The sequence below is a fragment of the Salminus brasiliensis genome, chromosome 9, assembly GCF_030463535.1.
Source record: "Salminus brasiliensis chromosome 9, fSalBra1.hap2, whole genome shotgun sequence".
NCBI lineage: Eukaryota > Metazoa > Chordata > Actinopteri > Characiformes > Bryconidae > Salminus > Salminus brasiliensis.
The window spans coordinates 32836923-32857579 of NC_132886.1; the positions used below are offsets into that span (position 1 = coordinate 32836923).

Sequence of the window (20657 nt, forward strand, 5' to 3'; positions counted from 1 at the left end):
CTTTTCCTGACACAGGCCTAACCCGTGCTTTGCTGCCACACTGGAAACTGAAATAACTAGTGCAGTCAGAGAACATTTTGCCCTGAGAGTCAATAAGGCTTTTTAAAGGCAGGATCTGCAAACGGTGGCTTTACCTGGAGAAAATCACCTGCCTTATTTTCCCACCACTGTGGAATACTTGCCTGTGATGAACAATATTCGGTTAATGCAACCAATGAGCTTGTTTGCTTGATTACACTTTTTTTAGGCAAGTTTGAAAACCGCTATTAAGTTTTTCCACAAACAAAATGGCTTAGACCCAGAGTTCCTTATTTGGGCATACATGGTGGACTGCCACATCATCATGATGCACAACCTCAGAGGTCAATGGTTCATTCAATTTCAGGCTTCCGCCCTGTGAGCCAGCTGTACTTCTCGGACATCACAGCTGACTCATTGACCGTGTCCTGGAGTGCCCCTGCCCCACCTGCTGATAGTTTCAGACTGACCTACAGTACCCAAGATTCCAGTGAAAAGTCTGAAGTCATTTTATACGGGTCCAAAACCACGGCCATCCTGACAGGCCTTTTGCCTTCCAGAGAGTACACCGTTAAACTTGTTACCACGCATGGAGACATGGCCTCGCAACCCGTCATGGGCATAGTTGTCACAGGTACTGTCTATTCATCATTCTTCTTCAGATAAAGAAAAGAGTGAATGCATTAAAAGCTGCTGTATCCTAACAAACTGTTATGATGGTTAACATGCTACTTTGTAAACATGGATCCAGTTGGTTTAGGACTATATACTCTGTAGCTTCTGAGTGCTGCAGCTGTTCTAGCATTGCCATGTCATTCCTATTTTGAGTCTTGGTTCCAATCAAGTTTTCTTCCTCTTGCCATGAGGATGTTTTTCCTTGCTATTGTCACCTCTTGCTTGCTCTCTAGGGGCTTGGACCTAGAGCACTGAAAACTTAAAGCAGAGTTTAAAAGTTTGCAAATAGAAAAATGTATTACATTTGTGAAAAGAAGTGTAACATCTAACTAGGCATAAATGATATGATATGAGATGTGGACTAGATTTACTGGTCTTTTTTAACTTACTGTTTAGCTTACACAGTGCAGTGCTGTACTAGATGCCAGTTCAAGATCATTATCTGCATATTTGTACAGACAACAGTTTCTTATCACAGAGTGGCTTGTAGCTAAATATTTGAAGGGAGTAGACCACTCTCTCAATTTGGCTATGCAACACTGTTGTGCCTGAAACACTCATTCCAGCTTTGTAATGAGAGCCATTCTCCACTTAAAATCATATCTGGTCAACAGCTCTGTGGTCAGAACCGACTGATATAGAGTGGCTGACTAATTGTGCATCAACAGAAGGGCTATAGTCTCTTATTGTACACATATAATGTATAATGTAGTACACGTATAATGTAGTACACTGAGATGCTGGAGCTGTCGTCTCGCTGCTTGCACGCAATCACTCAGTTTTGTGGACGGTGGAGCAGATGAACGCTAGCGTTTCAGGGAGCTCCCATGTCTGTGTTACCTTCTGGCTCTCTCCTTGTAATTAGGCTATTATAGTCAGGCCTGCCAGAGTCGACTCTGTCTCTTTATCTTCTCAGAGTAAATGGTCACCCAGCCCAACCTGCTGAAAGATTGCCTGCTGATTATGAACAGAACAGTTAAACAGTATAGATGGTTTGTAAAAAGCCCTATACACATAAATCTAACTTGACTTGACTTAAAACACCACACGTCTTTGCTAATCAATTACTCATTCTACTCAACTACATCACTCATTCATTCATTACCAAACACTGACATTATAATTGTTTTGGTACTTATATGTTTATTTTTAATGTTTGCTTCAGAAAACTAGCAGACAAGAAATCTCATATCATTCTACACAATGTACTGTATAGAATTATTGGCACCACTACTGAATATTACAACAAAATGGTAATATGGAGTAACAATATGGACACAATAATTTAAATCAATTGCTTCCTGTAACCATGAATGAGTTTCTTACCTCTCTGTTGGAATTTTGGACCAATCTTCTTTTGCCAACTGCTCCAGATCTTTTAAAACATCTATAGACCACCACCATGTTTGACTGTAGAAGCCGTTTACTTTTCTTTGAAGGCTTCATTTTAATTTCTGTAAATGGTATAATGATGTGCTTTACCAAAAAGCTCTTTTTGGTCTCGTCTGTCCACAGGACATTCTCCCAGTGGGGTCCTATTGGGTCTCCTGTCTTAGCATATCATTTAATTCAGATGGCAAAAATTATTACTACCCCTAATTATTTATTATTCTCTGTCTGTATTGTGTTGCACTTGTGTTCTGTATGCACTGTGTCTATGTTGCACCATGGTCCTGGAGGAACGTTGTTTCGTTTCACTGTGTACTCTGTATATAGTTGAAATGACAATAAAACCCACACTTGACTTGACTTGACTTGGTGCAGGCTGACACTGTTGTAGCCACAGATCAGCTTGAATTTGTTTGGAAGTTGATTGAGGTTCTTTAGCCACCATTTGAACAATTCTTAGTTGCAATCTTCCATCCACTTCCAAGTGTCATTGGCTACAAACTTCTTAATGATGTTGGGCACAGTGGACACATAAAGATCTCTGGAGATGAACTTATAGCCTTGAGACTGTCTATACGTTTTTGCAATTTTGGTTACATCCCCAGACACGTCCTCAGACACGTTTTTGCTCTTCTTTGTTTTCTCCATGTTAGTGTGCTACACAGTCACCATTTCTCCATTTAAACTAGTTGAACTTGTGATTTCTGTATTGCCAGCACCTGTTTCTTGGTGCAACATGTACACATTGAAGATACATTATGTAATTAAAATCAGTTTAATTTTTTTCATAAATAGGCTAATAATTCCAATTTCAAAAATAGGCAAAAAAATAAACATACACTATATTGCCAAAAGTATTTGCTCGTCTGCCTTCGCACGCATATAAACATCCATAGGGTTTAATATGATTGACCACCCTTTGCAGCTATAACAGCTATAACTCTTCTGGAAAGACTTTCCACAAGGTTTTGGAATGTGCTGAAATTACCATGAGCACTGTTCAACAGTCCAAAAGATTATACTGATGTATTAAATGTATTAAATCATGTGTTAATGTGTTGATTGACTCTTCTGTAGGTATGGACCCTCCCAGGGAGATGACAGTGTCATATGTCACAGACGACTCTGTGACCATATCATGGATTCAGCCACTCGCTCCTTTTAATTACTACAAAATGTCCTACCAGTCTGCTAAAGGTACTGTCCTTCGCAGTCCACCTTCAGTAAAAAACCTACTTCAAAGCCTCTGAGAAACTTAAGATCTTTTGTTTGTCATGTTACAGGTCGAGTTGACAGTGTGGTAATTGACAAGGAGGCAACTAACTACACTCTGACCAGCCTCTATCCGGCAACAGAATATGAAATCAAACTAAATGCTGTGCGTGGAAGCCAGGAGAGCAGAGTCATCAGCACCAGCGTTTTCACAGGTACATGCAGATTGTTTTTCAGTGGTCAGGGATTACAGATTGAATTAGACATACAGTATAGTGTAGGAGTTCTGGAGTGTACAAGTTTACCTTGATTATCTAAGTTAAAACCAGTGTTTAAGGGAATAGGAAATAAAAAAAATACTTTTAAAGATCCATCATTCTATAGGTTTAACATTTCATTAATTTACTTTTTCTGTATTTCTTAGGTTATAGCATTTGAAACATTACACTAGAGGAGCATGCCATGAGCTTCAGTATTACTGTCTGCACCTTGACACTCAAACTTACATTCTGATGACATTCCATTTGTCACAGGCGTTTATAGTTTATAGTATAAATTGTATAGCTTTTTTTGTTTTCTTGTTTGAGAAAGTTTTGCCCATTCGTCCTTTCGTAAAGTTTTTAGTTGAGGTGCTTAGCCTATCATGTACTGCTCCTGAAATATCTGATATTCTGCACCCATTGTCTCTTAATATACCTTTGCTTTGTGAACATGTTTTACTCACCACTTGTTTGCATTTGAAATGCATTTGAAGACGAAGAAAGGTTTTACTCTGATGATTCAGTAGAACAGTGTACCACCACTCCGGAGCTAAACCTTCCTGTATTTTTTTGTCTTTTACCTTAAAACAGATTTGATTTACATTTCTAACAGGATTGTGTGGTTCTCACCGTTTTTAGGTCTTAACTTGACTTCCACTGTTCCTGTTAACAGCCATTTCTTAATTACATTCTTAAAACTGAAATTGCTTTGCTGTCTTCTTACAGGCTCATCCTGCTTTGTGTCCATTAGTTATTTTAATGTTCAGAGTGCTAGGCAGCTGCATAGATGGGCCAGTGGCTGCTTATTGTTGGGACAAAGTTGAAGAGTCAGACTAATGGGGCAGTGGTGGGCAGTGGTGGCTCAGCGGTTAGAGCGCTGGGATATCGATAACAGGGTTGTGGGTTCGATTCCCGGGCTCGGCAAGCTGCCAATGTTGGGCCTGTGAGCAAGGCCCTTTACCCTCTCTGCTCCCCGGGCGCTGGAGTTGGCTGCCCACCACTCTGGGTGTGTGTGTGTACTCACTGCCCCTACCACGTGTGTGTGTTCACTACCAGACGGGTTAAATGCGGAGGACACATTTCGCTGTACAGTGTACACTGTACAATGACAAAATACGAATAAAGCTTTAAAGCTTTTAAATTTGCATTACTTGGTCTTCCCTCACAATAATTGTGCCATAGCCATAGGCCTTAAAAGATAATGAAGGATATGAGAACTTACATTTTCCCTCTGACATTTTACAAAACCAAAAAAAACACACCCTTCGATCTACTGGTGCCAGGGGGTATTCCTGCCTTGCACCCAATTATTCCATGTAGGGCACCCTCCACTAACCTGACCAGGGACAAGCAGCTAAGGTGGATGTATGGGTGAATGGATAAAAATAAATGAATCATTTTTTAAAATGCGGGGAGCAGAGTTGAGTCCGATTATCAAACCCACTACCATATCATTAACATCCACCACTGCCCTTCTGCAAAGGTTAGGCCAAATATGTAGTAGATTTTCTGTTATTTTTACGTTATGAAGACCTCTACCCTGAACCATTTTGTCAGCAATGCAAAAATTTTTTTTTTTTTTTTTACTTTGCTCGTAATTATAACAGGATTGGCAGTTTAACTGAATTGACCAAATAATTTGAAAATGTGGCATTTGTCTACCGGTAAAAGGAAGAAAATCAGGAAGTTTTCAATAAAAAAAGCAGTTCTAATTATCCACTTTTATGGTGGCATGTTAGAGATTGAGGAGTAGGCACATTTTTCCCATTCTCAGCTAATTAAGGAAATTGTGATCTTCAGGCAGATCATCAAAACAAATTACCTTCAACCTACAGAGCTAGACTATTTTTATACCTTCTATAAAACCTCTCACACAAAAAAAAAAATCATAGGGAAATGTTAGACTGCTGCCAATCATCCAGCACTGTGCTTTCAATGGGGTTTTTTTGATCTGGGTATTTTTTGTGTGTGTGTTTTCTTTTTTTGGAAACTCTTCTGAAACTGCTTTTTTCCTGCAGCCATGGACATGCCAATGGAGCTGACCGCACTGAATGTCACCCCTCAGGGGGCGCTGCTGCGCTGGACCCCACCACTCTCCAGTGTGGACAACTATGTACTTACGCTTACCCGCAATCAGGGTAGGACATCAGCACATCAGCATCCTGAAAAAAAGAACGAGCGAGAGACTACAAGAGAGAAGCTTCTCTCAGCCTGCAGGCTTGTGTCAATACCAGCACAAATAATTGCTCTGCAGTGTTTGATGCCAGGGTAGTATTGACTCACTGCACAAGAGTCTTTTTTTAAATTTACTTGAGGGTTCATCACAGACTATGGACTTTCAGCTGTTTCAGTATTTTTGGATGATGTACATGCTTGATTTTTAATTATGCAGTAAAATACAGACTCTGAGAATTGTAAAAAAAAAAAAATCAGTCACCAAATTCTTAGACAAAAATGTTTATCCTTTTGTAAAAAAAAACAAACAAAAAAACAAACACTGCATATTTATATATCATAAACCATACAAAGTGTACAAGCAGTATGTGACTTGCGTTAAACTGACTAGAGAAACACATCTTATTGGTTGTGGTGTGTCATGATCCATTGGATGGACCAAAGCGAGGAGTGATAACAATAAACCGTAAACAAAACAGAAATGAAACAATTACAAGGGATAAGGAATAACTTAACAAAACCATGACAACACTGAGCAAAACCAAAGAACACACCAGGGGCTGGTGAGGCACTAGGGCTGTGCTCTTTCGCTACTCTGAAACAAACTTCCAAGCAGAGCCTGGGGAAAACTAAAAACTAAGACAGAAAGAGTAGCGCTAGTCAGGCGCGTTGAACTTACAATACTTGAGGGCATGAGGAGTCAGACGCCAAACCTAGACGACTGATCCAGTCCGACGGAGAGAGAGCTACCTGCTGAAACGAGCTGGAGAGTCGCTCACTCCCGGAGCTCCTGGACCCAAGCTTGCTGAACCTATGAAGCCTGGCGAGAGATCGCCGCAGACCTGCAGTAGCTCCCTAATGGACCCTGAGACGAGAACTGCCTAGTTAGTTAGCTTTCCCTGCTAAGCTAGCTAGGTAGAAAGAGTCCTCTGTACGAGGATGGACTCTACAGACCAGATCGATGAATCGGCTTACTCTGAAACCTTTCGTGGAATTCCCGGACCAACGTAGGGTCCAGGACATGATCAGCCGGTTCCCAGGAGCGTTCCTCTGGACCAAACCCCTCCCAGTCGAGCAGGTACTGCAATCGACCCCCACGCCTTCGAGAGTCCAGCACTCGTCGAACCGTGTAGGTGGGGGTCCCCTCGATCTCCACTGGTTCCGGCGGCGTGTCCTCCGGGGTGGCCTCGTCCAGGGGTCCAGGTACCACGGGCTTGAGCTGAGACACATGGAAAACCGGGTGAATAAAGACTGTGGGGGTAGTCGGATATGATATGCAACTTAGTTGATTCTTTTTTCTATTACATAAGGATCAGAGTACTTAACTTTTAGTTTGTGTGAAGGGAGACTCGTTCGGAGGTCCTTCATGGCCAACCAGACCCGGTCACCTGGTTGGTATGTCATAGTCTCCCCTCTCTTCTGGTCCGCTTGGGCCTTGTAGCATCACAGGAACATCTGGATGTGCTGGTGGGCTCCGGTCCAGACCGCTTCGCTGCGACGCATCCAAGCATCCACTGCTGGGACTTGGGTCTCCGTGGCAGTCCAGGGGGCCAGCGGAGGCTGGTAGCCTAGGTATGGGGTCAGGCCAGTGGTTGCGCACCTCAGCGAGTTCTGGGCCATCTCGGCCCAGACCAGATACCGGGACCAGTCGCTGGGGTAGTCATGGCAGTACAGACGTAGGAACTTCCCCAGCTCCTGGTTAGTGCGCTCGCACTGGCCGTTAGACTGAGGGTGATAACCCAAGGACAGACTTACACTCTGGGCCCCCCAGTCAGATACTATGTCCTCCGGAATCCCGAAATTCCGGAGGACATGGTCTACCAAGGCTTGAGCAGTCTGCATTGCTGAGGGCAATGCAGAGAATGGTATGAACCTAACCCCCCCTTGAGAAACGGTCCACTACCATCACCACCACCGTGTGCCCCTCAGACATAGGCAGGTCAGTAATGAAGTCGACAGCCAGGTGAGACCACAGACGTTCAGGAACGGTTAGTGGCATGAGCTTCCCCGACGGGAGCGTCTTCGTGGTTTTACATTGAGCACACTCACTGCATGATGCCACTACCCGATGTATATCTGCCCTCATCCCCTCCCACCAATATTTGGGAGAGAGCAGATAGTACGGGCGGGCCTCACCTGGATGACCCGATGCCGGAGAACCGTGAGCCCAACTGATGAGCTTCTCCCGGAAAGCCCCCGGGATGTAGACCTTGTCCACAGGGCATGATGGGGGCACGGTGGTGCATTTGAGGGCCTTGTCTAGCTCAGTATCCAGGTCCCACTGAATTGTCGCAATGGTGACACCCGACGGCAGGATGGATGCTGGAGCGGCCTCTCCCTCATCTGCAGTGCAGAGATCCAATTTCGTGAATATCCGGGCTCCCCGCAGCTGCTCGTGGGCGGAAGGCACCAACGGCATAGGAAACAGGTACCTATTGGTGATGTCGTTGAGTGCCCGATAATCTATACATGGCCTTAACCCACCCCCCTTCTTCCTGATGAAAAAGAACCCTGAAGCCACCGGAGACTTGGACGGAGTGATGTATCCCTGAGCTAGGGCCTCTGTAATGTAGTCCTCCATTGCCCTCTCTTCTTCCCCTGTAAGGGGGTAGATCCTGGCTTTAGGTAAAGTGGCCCCTTCTACCGGATTTATGGCACAATCGTAAGAACGATGGGGGGGAAGCTTAGCGGCACTGGACTTACTGAACACATCTCGCATATCATTATACTCCGGTGGCAGGACTACCATGTTTTCGGGTTCGGGGCTCTCTACGGAGGTAGACATGACCCTAAGGGGAGCTAGGTTAAGGCACTTGTCCTGGCAATAAGGGGACCAGGATGTAATCTCCCGTTCAGGCCAGGAGATATGGGGGGTTATGCTGGCTCAACCAGGGCAAACCTAGCATCATCTCATGCTCGGAGACAGGTAGAACCAGCAGGGACGGCACTTCCTGGTGGAGGAAGCTCACGGCGAGACGAAATCCCTCGGTGAGTGATGGGCCGAAGACCCATGGGCTGTCCGTCCAGGGTGGTGACGCAGAGGGGCTTCGGGAGCGGCACGGTCGGGATCCGCAGATGCTGCGCGAGGTCAGCTCGCAGGAAGCTGCCCTCCGCTCCACAGTCGATCAGTGCTGAAATGACAAGAGACTGGCTCTAGTAGGAAACCTTGACTGGCAATGTGATCGACCGGGAAACAAGTCCCTGGACGGGCACACTCACCGCATTGGTGAATAGGCAGGATTTCAATGGGAGTCGTTGAGGGCAGGCCTTCCTTCCGTGCCCCACAGCCCTGCAGTAGTAGCAGAGTCCCTCTCAGCTCTGTCTACTGCGTTCTTCCTGTGTGAGGCCCCGGGCGCCCACTTCCATGGGCTCGCAGGTCGTTCCTGCTGATGATGTCAGGGTGGTTCGCCCCTCTAAACCGGCGAGCAGCTCTCTACTTTGGACAGCCGGACCGGTCTGCCTTCCAGGCCTGTCCGCTGAACCCCCAGCTTTCGGGAACCTGGGGTTAGTAGGGCGACTAAGAGATGGGGCCAAGCTAATAGCGAGCGCAATAGGCTCGTCAAGCTCAAGCGACTCACCCTGGCATGCCATCTCCCGCTGCAGATGCGGATTAATTCCATTGCGGAACAGCGCCACCAAGGCCGGCTGGTTCCACCCGCTACCAGTGGCTAGCGTTCGTAACTCCAGCGCATACTGGGCTGCCGGCTTGGAGCCTTGCTCCATCCGCAGCAGGAGATTGCCCTTAGTGAGCCCCTCTTGGGGGTGTTGTAGCAGGTAGCTCTCCTCTCCGTCGGACTGGATCAGTCGTCTAGGTTTGGCGGCTGACTCCTCATGCCCTCAAGTCTTGTAAGTTCAACGCGCCTGACTAGCGCTACTCTGTCTTAGTTTTTAGTTTTCCCCAGGCTCGGCTTGGAAGTTTGTTTCAGAGTAGCGATATTGGCTCAGCCCCGGCAGCTAGCACAGCCCTAGTGCCTCGCCAGCCCCAGGTGTGTTCTTTGGTTTTGCCCAGTATTGTTTGTCACCGTTTTTGTTAAGTTATTCCTTATCCCTTGTAATCGTTGCTGCATTTCTGTTATGCTTACGGTTTATTGTTATCAATAAACTCCTCGTTTTGGTCCATCCCCTGCGAGTGTTCTCCTGTCATTGTCAGACCAAGTGGATCATGACAGAAGCCCTTCTCGGACTACTTGAAGCAGTTCAAGGCGGTGGCCTTGAACTGCTTCAAGTAGTCCGAGAAGGGCTTCTCACTGAGGTCCTCCCAGGTGGCCCAGTGGATATGAGAAAGGCGATCTTCGCCTGGTCAGTGCCGGTTGGGTGATTATTAAAGAAAACCGCACACTGTAGCAAGAACCCCTTGCAAAGCTCTGGATCGCCATGGTACGCATCCGGTTTTCCAACAGGATACGGGCTAGGGGAAATCGTAACAGGGCTGGGAGGACTAGTGGGCTCCAGCGAAGTCTGCACCAGTTTTGCGAGCCCCTGGATGCCACCCACTAGTTGGGTGACCTGTTGCTGTTGGTCTGCCTGTTGCTGCACCAGTTGACCAACAGTATCGGACACACTCTTCAAAGTGTGCTGCTGTTGCCCCAAGAATTGACCTTGGGCGCGAACAGCTTGATTCAGGGCGTCCATCCACGCTGTTCGGAGGCGGTCGGCCGAGAATTCTGTCATGATCCACTCGGTCTGACAATGACAGGAGAACACTCGCAGGGGATGGACCAAAGCGAGGAGTTTATTGATAACAATAAACCATAAGCATAACAGAAATGCACCAACGATTACAAGGGATAAGGAATAACTTAACAAAATCATGACAAACAATACTGGGCAAAACCAAAGAATACACCTGGGGCTGGCGAAGCACTAGGGCTGTGCTAGCTGCCAGGGCTGAACCAATATCGCTACTCTGAAACAAACTTCCAAGCCGAGCCTGGGGGAAACTAAAAACTAAGACAGAAAGAGTAGCGCTAGTCAGGCGCGTTGAACTTACAAGACTTGAGGGCATGAGGAGTCAGCCACCAAACCTAGATGACTGATCCAGTCCAACGGAGAGGAGAGCTACCTGCTGAAACGAGCTGGAGAGTCGCTCACTCCCGGAGCTCCTGGACCCAAGCTCACTGAACCTATGAAGCCTGGAGAGAGATCGCCGCAGACCTGCAGTAGCTCCCTAATGGATCCTGAGACGAGAACTGCCTAGCTAGTTAGCTTTCCCTGCTTAGCTAGCTAGGTAGAAAGAGTCCTCTGTACAAGGATGGGCTCTACAGACTAGGCCGATGAATCCTGAGTTGCTACCGTTAACTGAATAACCTGGGTGCATGAGGTGCACTAAGAGTAATTCTCAGCAACCGGCAGCTGGCACTAGCCCTACTAAAATACACCAGCCCACAGGTGTAACACATTAACCAAACAAAGAATAGTCACATGACAAACATAACCAGAAACCAAAATGGCGAAGAGGGGTGTCAACCCAAAAGTCCCTTTCAACATAAAAGTCCTTCCTTTGACTAAACATGACATGATTCATTAACATAGAGTTCATTTTCGCCTGTGAGCCGCGGCCCAGGATTGCCTTTGGGACGGGCGCGGTGGCGCGGGCGTGACATGGTGGTTGTAGACTGAGCTTTAATACTTCTCCCTCTCTTCCCTTCAGTCACAGCAGACACATTCCTGGTGGAAGGAAATAAACAGGATTATCAGCTGAGTCAGTTGATTCCCAGCACTGCTTACTCAGTCGCTCTCTACGCCACCAAGGGCCCTCTCACCAGTGGCACTGTCATCGCCAACTTTGTGACGCGTAAGTAAAGTGCCTCCTAACTTCCTATGTACTTCTAGGTACTAGCAGTAGGCATGGGGCATCACTAGCACTCCTGAAGTTTTTCATTTTAGTTTTTTCTTTAAAATTTCATGTTTCCGAAATTCCAAAAAAAAAAAAAAAAAAAAAAAAAAAAAATATATATATATATATATATATATATATATATATATATATATATATATATATATATACAGTCATGCCCGAAAGTATTCCTACCCCAAAGTCAAAGTTTGACTTAAATTTACTTTTATTTAACCAGAAATTATATTTTTGCCTGGAAATGACACAGGCATCTCCCAGGAGATAACACGATGATGTACAAGAGGCATCATTGTGGGAAAAAATATTTCTCAGCTTTTATACACATTTGAACAAAAAGTGGCATGTCCAAAATTATTCATACCCTTCTCAATAATTAATAGAAAAGCCTTTATTGGCTATTATAGCAATGAGACGCTTCCTGTAATTGCTGACCAGCTTTTTGCATGTCTCCACTGGTATTTTTGCCCATTCATCTTTAGTGATGAGCTCCAACTCTTTGAGGTTCGAGGGTCTCCTTGCCATCACCCTGATCTTTAGCTCCCTCCACAGATTCTCAATTGGATTCAAGTCAGGACTCTGGCTGGGCCACTGCAAAACATTAATGTTTTTGTCTGCTAACCATTTCTTCACCACTTTGGCTGTGTGTTTTGGGTCGTTGTCGTGCTGAAATGTCCACCGGTTCCCAAGGCCAAGTTTCTCTGCAGACTGCCTGATGTTGTTGTTGAGAATCTTGATGTATTGCTCTTTTTTCATGGTGCCATTTACTGCGATCAAGTTCCCTGGTCCATTGGCTGAAAAACACCCCCAAAACATTAGGTTCCCACCACCATGTTTGACAGTGGGGATGGTGTTCTTAGGGTTGAAGGCTTCTCCTTTTTCACGCCAAATGGTGCACACATCATTGTGGCCAAACAATTCAATTTTTGTTTCATCTGACCATAAAACAGAACACTAGAAGTCTTCTTCTTTGTCCAGATGAGCATTTGCAAAGGTCAAGCGGGCTTTTGTGTGCCTTTTCTGGAGAAGTGGTGTCCTCCTTGGCCTGCGTCCTTGGAACCCAGCAGTGTGCAGTGTCCGTTGAACTGTCTGCCTTGAGATGTCGCCACCAGCAGAGTCCAGATTCACCAGGATGGCCTTGGTGGTGATCCTTGGATTTTTCCTCACCTCTCTCACTATTCTCCTGGCCAGCACAGGTGTCGCTTTTGGCTTCCGACCACATCTTCTGAGATTTTCCACAGTGCGGAACTTCTTGTATTTTTTAATAATACTTTGCACTGTAGCCACTGGAACTTGAAAACATTTTGATATGGCTTTATAGCCCTTTCCTGACTTGTGAGCGGCCACAATGCACAGCCGCAGGTCCTTAGTGAGCTCCTTTGTCTTAGCCATGACTGTCCACAAACCAACTGCAGAGAGCTGCTGTTTTTCTCCTGTTGAGTTGATTAAAACAGCTGTTCCCAATGAATCAGGGTAATTAGGATGCTTTAAAACAGCTTGGACTATTTGGAATGGTATAGAACTTTGGATTTTCCCATATACTGTGACAGTTTTCAAAGGGTATGAATAATTTTGGACATGCCACTTTTTGTTCAAATGTGTATAAAAGCTGAGAAATACTTTTTCCCACAATGATGCCTCTTGTACATCATCGTGTTATCTCCTGGGAGATGCCTGTGTCGTTTCAAGGCAAAAATATAACTTCTGGTAAAATAAAAGTAAATTTAAGTCAAACTTTGCCAGGGGTATGAATACTTTCGGGCATGACTGTATATATATATATATATATATATATATATATTTCACCTGCATGTCACAATATTTTTCTTAACTGCCAATCACAGCTTTCATGTCTTGGCAGGCACTCCACTAGTCTTTCACATTGGGTGAGTTTATGCCATTCGTAGTATGCAAAAAAGGGGTGACCTGGTAGGCAGTGAGGTTCAGAGACGACACAGGGCTCAAGTGACACATATACCTTTATTTTTAACCACCCTGCACCGCACCCAAATGGAAACTTAAAAGAACATAAAAGAAAATTTCAGAATGAACTGAACAGAACATAACAGAAATTCTCCAAAATGACTTTTAAGTTAAGAAGGGATTTCTTTCTCTAGTAAAGTTGCTGTTTTAGAGATTCATTACCTTCTTCTGATCAAAGCATTATGATGCATAAAATGCATGTTTACAACTCAATTTGTTTTACAATACAAGAAAGGATTCATGTTCTATTCCCTTTTATAATTCCCTTATATAATTCCCTTTTCATTTGGAGTGGTTTTCTCCAACAAGGCAGTAAAAGTTCGGAACCTTGACCCAGCAGCCCTTCCCAGAGCTTTCATTAAGTTGCATTGTTTAGGAGGATTTAATTTGTGTAAAAGTGTCACAGGCCACTGGCTTCACCACCCAGGCGCCAGCTAAATCCTGACGCAGAATCGCCTGATAGGGGTTTGATGGGTTCAGTCGACTTCAAACAGTTTGTTTCTCTTTTTTCTTTTTTCCTCCCTCCCATTTTATGGTGATTTAATTCGGAAATAGTTATGCTCCAATACCACAGGAAATTCTAGATGCTGCCATGCTCTGATAACATGCAACAATGCCTCATCCCCTGACAGAAAAAAATATATATAGTAAGAGTGGAACAAACATCCTAAGGCTGTTTTGTAATATATGGACTCTCCTTCTGGGGGTGGCGAGGTGTCAGAAATATGTCATTTTGGCATTTATGGAGGAGCTTATGAGAGCTTAGCAGATAATTGAGATGAAAATAGAAGACCGATTTTCCACCTCCCAGTAGAGGACAGCACTGCCTGTCTTTAGCGTTTGGATTACTGTAATACTTTAATGGTTATGGAGATGGATCTGCAGTTGTGAATATAAATAGATTCTCAGGTAGTGCTTATGCTGTCACATGCGATCCCTTATGGCCAGATTATGCTCTGTTGGACAAGTTATTAATTTACTGTCCGCTGCAGCTGTGTTTAAGGATAAATGCTGAAACATTTAAACATTCTTCAGTGCCTGTAGTAGAAATCAGTCATATGTTTTTTGTTAGTGTATGTATGTTTATGTTTAGAACTAGACAATGACCAGTTTTAACCTGTAGGGATGATTGATACCATAGATGTTCTTTTCAATCCAATACCTAATACAAAGGCTAGTGTCTACAGTGACGCCTACATTTTATATCTTTATCTTAAATATAAGATAAAGATATCTTTATATCTTGTAAAAAAAAAGAGAACATGTAAACACCAAAAAAAATCAATGAATAAATAAAAACATTTTAAACATTTTCTGAATTGGACATGCTGTATACACTGACAGAATATTGAATATTAATCCAACAAATGCAGAGTATGCAAGCATGAAGCAGCTCAGGTTTTACAAGCTTTCACCACATTGTCACATTGACCCTGTACTTTGTTTGATGCCAGTACAGCTATTTAAATGTGTTGTTTGTCTGTGCAGCTTCACAGCTTATGGTAAAGAATGCTCTATATACTACCTATTGCAACAAAAAAGTGAAAGAAGCATGTGGAATGTTGTGGTAGAGTGGCATTACAAGATTTTGCACAAATAGGACTTGGGGTACTCAGAGTTTTGCAGTTTTTGTGAGCATTGTCCTGCCTGCTTCTCCAAAACCACAAAGTGCTGTTAGCAGCATGCTAAGCCCAAAGTGGAAACAGTACGGATGATATTCTCCTTATTAAATGTCATTGGAGCATCACAATGATTTTGGAGCTGTTATTCTATGATAAAAATGCACATTGCATCAAGGTTAGTAGCTCAGCATCCTTTACAATGACTAATGTCACCAAATATCAGTTTGGTATGTCAGTCAAATGTAAAATTTTAAACATTGGAAGAACATTATGTTTATATAATGTTGTATAACATGTTTATATATATTATATAATATTTTATAATATTGTTTATATAATATTATATTTTGTTATTGTTAAGCATGTTATGCCATGCATATCAAAACACATTATAATGCACTGTAATTGTACTGTAATGCAAGTGGCTTATTGTCTTTGTTAGAATCAATTCTCAAAAGAAACATTGACATTAGAGACATTGAAACTTCAGTATTAACATGCTCATCAAACTACTGTGACCTAAAATATAATTACCTTCGTTTAAGTTGCCTATAAAGAGATGAGGTTATTAAAACATTATTCCATACAGAGAGTTCTGTTCATATCGTGTGAGAAAACAATGGTCCAATCTGCTTCCAACACAGACTGGCATATTAGTTGGATCCTTGGCATGCAAATATTGTATTTATGTGTGGTAACAGTCAGTAAAAACAAGGGGACAGAGAGATAAGATAAGCTGTCAGGACAGGAGGTTATGGCTATGTGAACACACACAAGCTAATTGTCTCGCACTTCTAGTAGATCTCTTACTGCATCACAATCACTTGGGACTGCTCCTCATTTATACACACCGCTGGGTTTGCTCTATTCAGGTACATTGCTGAAGCTCTTCATATTTACACAGACACATGCACATGTGTTTTTATACAATGTAAGGATTGATTGTTCAGTTGTCTCCCAGTACTTTGTTCACCGATCAAATGTCTCAAACCCACTGGCAGAACCAGGCAACATCTTCATTTTAGTTGACAGTCGACATTCTTAAACAGTTGACAGTCTTAAAACAGTAAAATTAGCCCATGACTTGCTGTGGTGAACAAACAAATTTAAATGATGCACCTGGTCACTGTTTATGTATAACATTGTGTAAAATGTAAAGTTCAGTCATAGTTATGGTTGTAAGAGAATATCATTATACCTGAGTTTTTCAACTTTATGTTATGCAATACAGTAGTTATTTACAGTAGTTATTTTCAAAAGCACAGTATGGATTTGTACATAATAGTTCCCATGCCGTCATGGCAGACAGTGGTTCATGTTGTGTTGTGTTTAAAACCACTAGATAGAAATGTTGTCTTCAGCTATTAGACTCTTCCACCGTAAAAAGAAAAACACGTTTTTTTGTCAGCCAGTCAGTCCTGCTGTCTTTTATCAGTCAGAACAAAGCTGTTATTTCAGTCAGTCAGCTAGTTTAAAAAGGAGTTACTAGTAAAAAGAGTAAAAGGAGAATCGGACAGTGGGAACAATAAGTGGGCCTTATTCTGCAATAACTTTGTTTGTGACTGGATCTGGAATTCAGTTTTGTTTTGTGTCAACACAAAAGACATTTTGTGTTGACTTGTTATATTAGTTGTGTTGAGATATTAAAATGTTCCTATTTGGTTTATTGCAAACAAAGCAGAAGTTAAGACATTTTGCTTAATAAACAAATTTGCAATGGGAGTTGCAACTGCTTAACTGCTTAACCTCTGTAAAATTGTTTTGTTTTGTTTTTAAAAGCATTTTAGGAAGTAAGGGCCATTTGATTGTTCCTGGTGGTTGTTTTTCCTGAAAAATGTATGATAACAAACACACACAGGTAGATCAGTAGGAGATTATGGTGCTGAAATGCATAGGTCAATAGAACACACAAGATCATCTGGAATTGTTAAATAGGTTTCTTTCTGCTTTCCCTAATATTTGATGTTTCACTTCGCAGCCATGGATGCACCCCAGAACCTGACGGCCAGCGAGGTCAATCATCGCAGTGCCCTAATCTCCTGGCAGCCACCCATTGCAGACATCGACAACTACATGCTGACCTACAAGTCGGCTGATGGCAGCCGTAAGGTAAACACAAAATGGAACACAAAATGTTGTGAATGTGAAAATGGAATTTAAAACACATTTGTGAACTACAGATCTACCAAGTAAATACATAGAGAGCATTTTTCAATCAATATTTAAAAAGTGAAACAGAAAATATTATCATATATGCTTACTAGTGACTCTTCAGAAACAATTTTCTCCAGCATCCATCAGTTTCAAGTAATTATATCATACTCAGTATGTCTGATGGTTGGAGTTTCAAAATCCTTTTGCATCATCTTTCTTAAAATGGACTTACTTGATTGAAATGTTTTTTTTTTTATTTATATATAATTACAGCACTGCTTCTTTTTCAGCAAAATCAGGATTGACCTGTACTGTTTCTTGTGCCACTGATTATCCAGAAGGTGTCAGTAATGTGCGGTGATTGTGCACTTGGCTAAAAAAATGTCCACCTAAAAAAGTCCCTCTAGCAAAGTAAAAGATACAGATTCATACTAACTCAGACACTGACTTATACTAACCTAAAATGCTTCTGTTTTTTTTTTTTATTAAAGCAGCATTATGTGAGATATGTGTCAGTATATCTAGGTCCTGGGCTCTGCCTGCAGTCTTGTGTAATTTACATTTTGAGCCACCACTAAAGCTAATAGATTCATAACTGTTATAGAAAGTAAACAAATCATAATCATGTGGATGCGGTAGAGTAATGTAACTTTTTTTTATTTTTACACAAATATGACTTACATAGTGCAGTTTCTACTGTGTCAGGCCTGGAGTAGATAGACACTATCATGCTTTAAGTGCCCTGCAAGTAATTGTACGTTAAGCTGTTTCAGTCAGTAAGCTACATGGTTGGTCTTTCTATTAAAGAGGCAAGTTTGCTTAACCTTACATTATTGACGCATGATAAGGACATGCTATATATTCAGAATTTGTTTTTCTGTAGAGTGTTTTACCACGTTACAATTTACAGAATTATCTAGTATAATAATAACTCAACTTAAAACATGACCTTTCATAAAAAAAGTTATTATTGACATTTATATTTTTATTTCAAAATTAGGTCACAGGCAATGCTCTGTCAGGCTTGTCTCTATGAGAACCTGACAAATAGTGTTTTATTTTTCTTATGCTGCTAGATGTGGGGCAGAGAAAAAGAAAATGATGGAGAATGATGGAAGGAAACACTGATTGTCTCTCCATAGCAGATCATCCTGATAAAAGTATATTTTATCAAAAACAAAAGAGGGTAGAAAAGCTGTCATCAGTTTGAGACTAAAATAGAAAGCCATTCTCATCCTCTACTTCCTGGCAGCCTGATAAGCCATTTCCTCTGCTATAGAGCCTTCATAGCTGCTCATATAGAGAAAAACAAAACAACACAACTAAACAAAAAAGAATGCTGCATGGAAGGGCAACTTTACATAAATTGCACAGCACTCAACAAGACAGCAACACAACAGTTTGCTAGGCGGGCCAGTTGCACCCTGGTTTGTATGTGTTCCTTTCATGAAATATCTCTTTGTAGACCTGCAGTATTCAGAAGTCCTGCTTATTTTACTCAAGGCCATGTTTACACTGCATTATTACTGACATTTAAGTAATTCGCGTCCAGTGCTAAGAGGGTTAAAAATGACCAAAAAATAAAGAATATTGTAAAAAACAGAAAAGGCAATTAACAATGAAACACAGGTAGACAATTATAACAGTGTAGCTATTTTCTTAGAGAAATTACAAATAAATCAAGAGTGCCATGAGTACAGTTTCAAAACATTGAACTACAGGACAGGAACAGGTCTGGTTGACCCAATTCAGCATCATCATCGGAAGACTGGTTTCTGAGAGTCAACAGCTTGTATGATTAGTATCTCAAATGACAGCACTTTGTAGTGAAGCTTAATACTGGACCAAGCCTCAGTTTCAACTGTGAAGAGAACACTGTAGGTTTGACGGGTGGATTGGCAGTAAGAAAATCATTGTATAGATCGCAGAATTAGAAAAGCTGCATTACCAATGTAAGCCTGCTTTCCTTATTTTGCCATCTTTCTTACTGCCAATCCACCTGCCCATTGACTTTGTTGAAGTATACATGATCTCAGTTTGCTACTATTATTATATTAACTACATAAAAGTAATTTTGACCAGATGAGAATGGGTCCCCCTTGTGAGTCTTGGTTCTTCTCAAGGTTTCTTTCTCCAGCCCTGGAGTAGTTTTTCCTTACCACTGTTGCCTTTGGCTTGCTCATCAGGGTTTTTTGTTGGTTTTCTGTCCTTTTACTGTATTCCTGTAAAGTTGTAGTTGTTTTATTTGAACACTGTACTCATAACTACCCATACAAGCACTGCACTACACTGGGTGTATAAGGTACAGTGTTTCCAAGGCTCAGTGGAACAGTGTAGATATTTACTGTATATGTATGATGAACACAAACACAATTTTTAGTTTTCATGTGTAAAATGCCTCATACACTACTTTCTTTGTAAAGATAAGCCTTTTTTAACTAAATGAGTTATAGTTGTGCCAGATCTAGCACAAACTGTTTGGTACATCTGCATCTCAGCTCAAAAAATTAAGAGAATTACACTGCATATTAAAGTTTGATGATCCAGGTATTTAAAATTGTTTTAATACAAATCCATGCTTTTTCTTCTTAATTAGCAAAAATGTAACAGCATTTTAAAAATAACATTAACTACATGAATATTGCAATAAAATGGGAGTTTCATTCCCCATTATGAACATATTCTTTTCAAAATGGTTTGGAAATTAAGGAAAGATAGAAATAATAGTGATCTCAGTGTTAGATGATGCCAGATGTGTCTGTAGATATGACTTGTAGTTTTCCAATTAAACATATAAACACACTCAAAGTTTGCGTGTGCCAGTTCTACCTGGTGTTTAAAGAAATGTATGTAAGGTTCTGTAGAAAGATTGTTTCTGTCATGCATTTGTATGTAATTACCTCCAAATTTCTATACAAATGTATGTAAACATTAATGCCCTATTAATATACTTTTCCACCAATATCTTGCTTGACACAATGTAAAAAATCTTGACTATAAGGCTTTATGTAACTGTTTATGGTGTCTATTACAAGTTACTGCGATATTTGCGATACTTTTAGGAGCTGATCCTGGATGCAGAAGACACATGGATTCGCCTTGAAGGGCTAGCGGAGACCACTGATTACACAGTTAGACTACAGGCAGCCAGAGGCCTCGAGACTAGCGCCATCGTGTCCACCTCCTTCACAACAGGTATGTCATATTAACACAGATAAACAGCAAATAGAATACACTAGGGCTGTAACAAACAACTATTTCGGTCAAATAATCAAAGCACATGCAAAATAGGACCAAAAAAATATATAATCCCTT

The 20657-nt window shown here is 42.0% G+C and overlaps 1 protein-coding gene across 3 annotated transcripts in view; it reads left to right on the plus strand.

The window, feature by feature from the left end:
- Positions 1-20657, plus strand: part of tnr (tenascin R (restrictin, janusin)) — a 142087-nt gene that overhangs the window by 111687 nt on the left and 9743 nt on the right. For all 3 annotated transcript variants that reach the window (XM_072688249.1, XM_072688248.1, XM_072688250.1), the window contains exons 11-17: positions 386-652; positions 3160-3279; positions 3366-3509; positions 5573-5692; positions 11380-11523; positions 17167-17297; positions 20405-20537. In XM_072688249.1, coding sequence (XP_072544350.1) covers positions 386-652; positions 3160-3279; positions 3366-3509; positions 5573-5692; positions 11380-11523; positions 17167-17297; positions 20405-20537 — 1059 coding nt within the window. The remainder of the gene's footprint in view (positions 1-385; positions 653-3159; positions 3280-3365; positions 3510-5572; positions 5693-11379; positions 11524-17166; positions 17298-20404; positions 20538-20657) is intronic.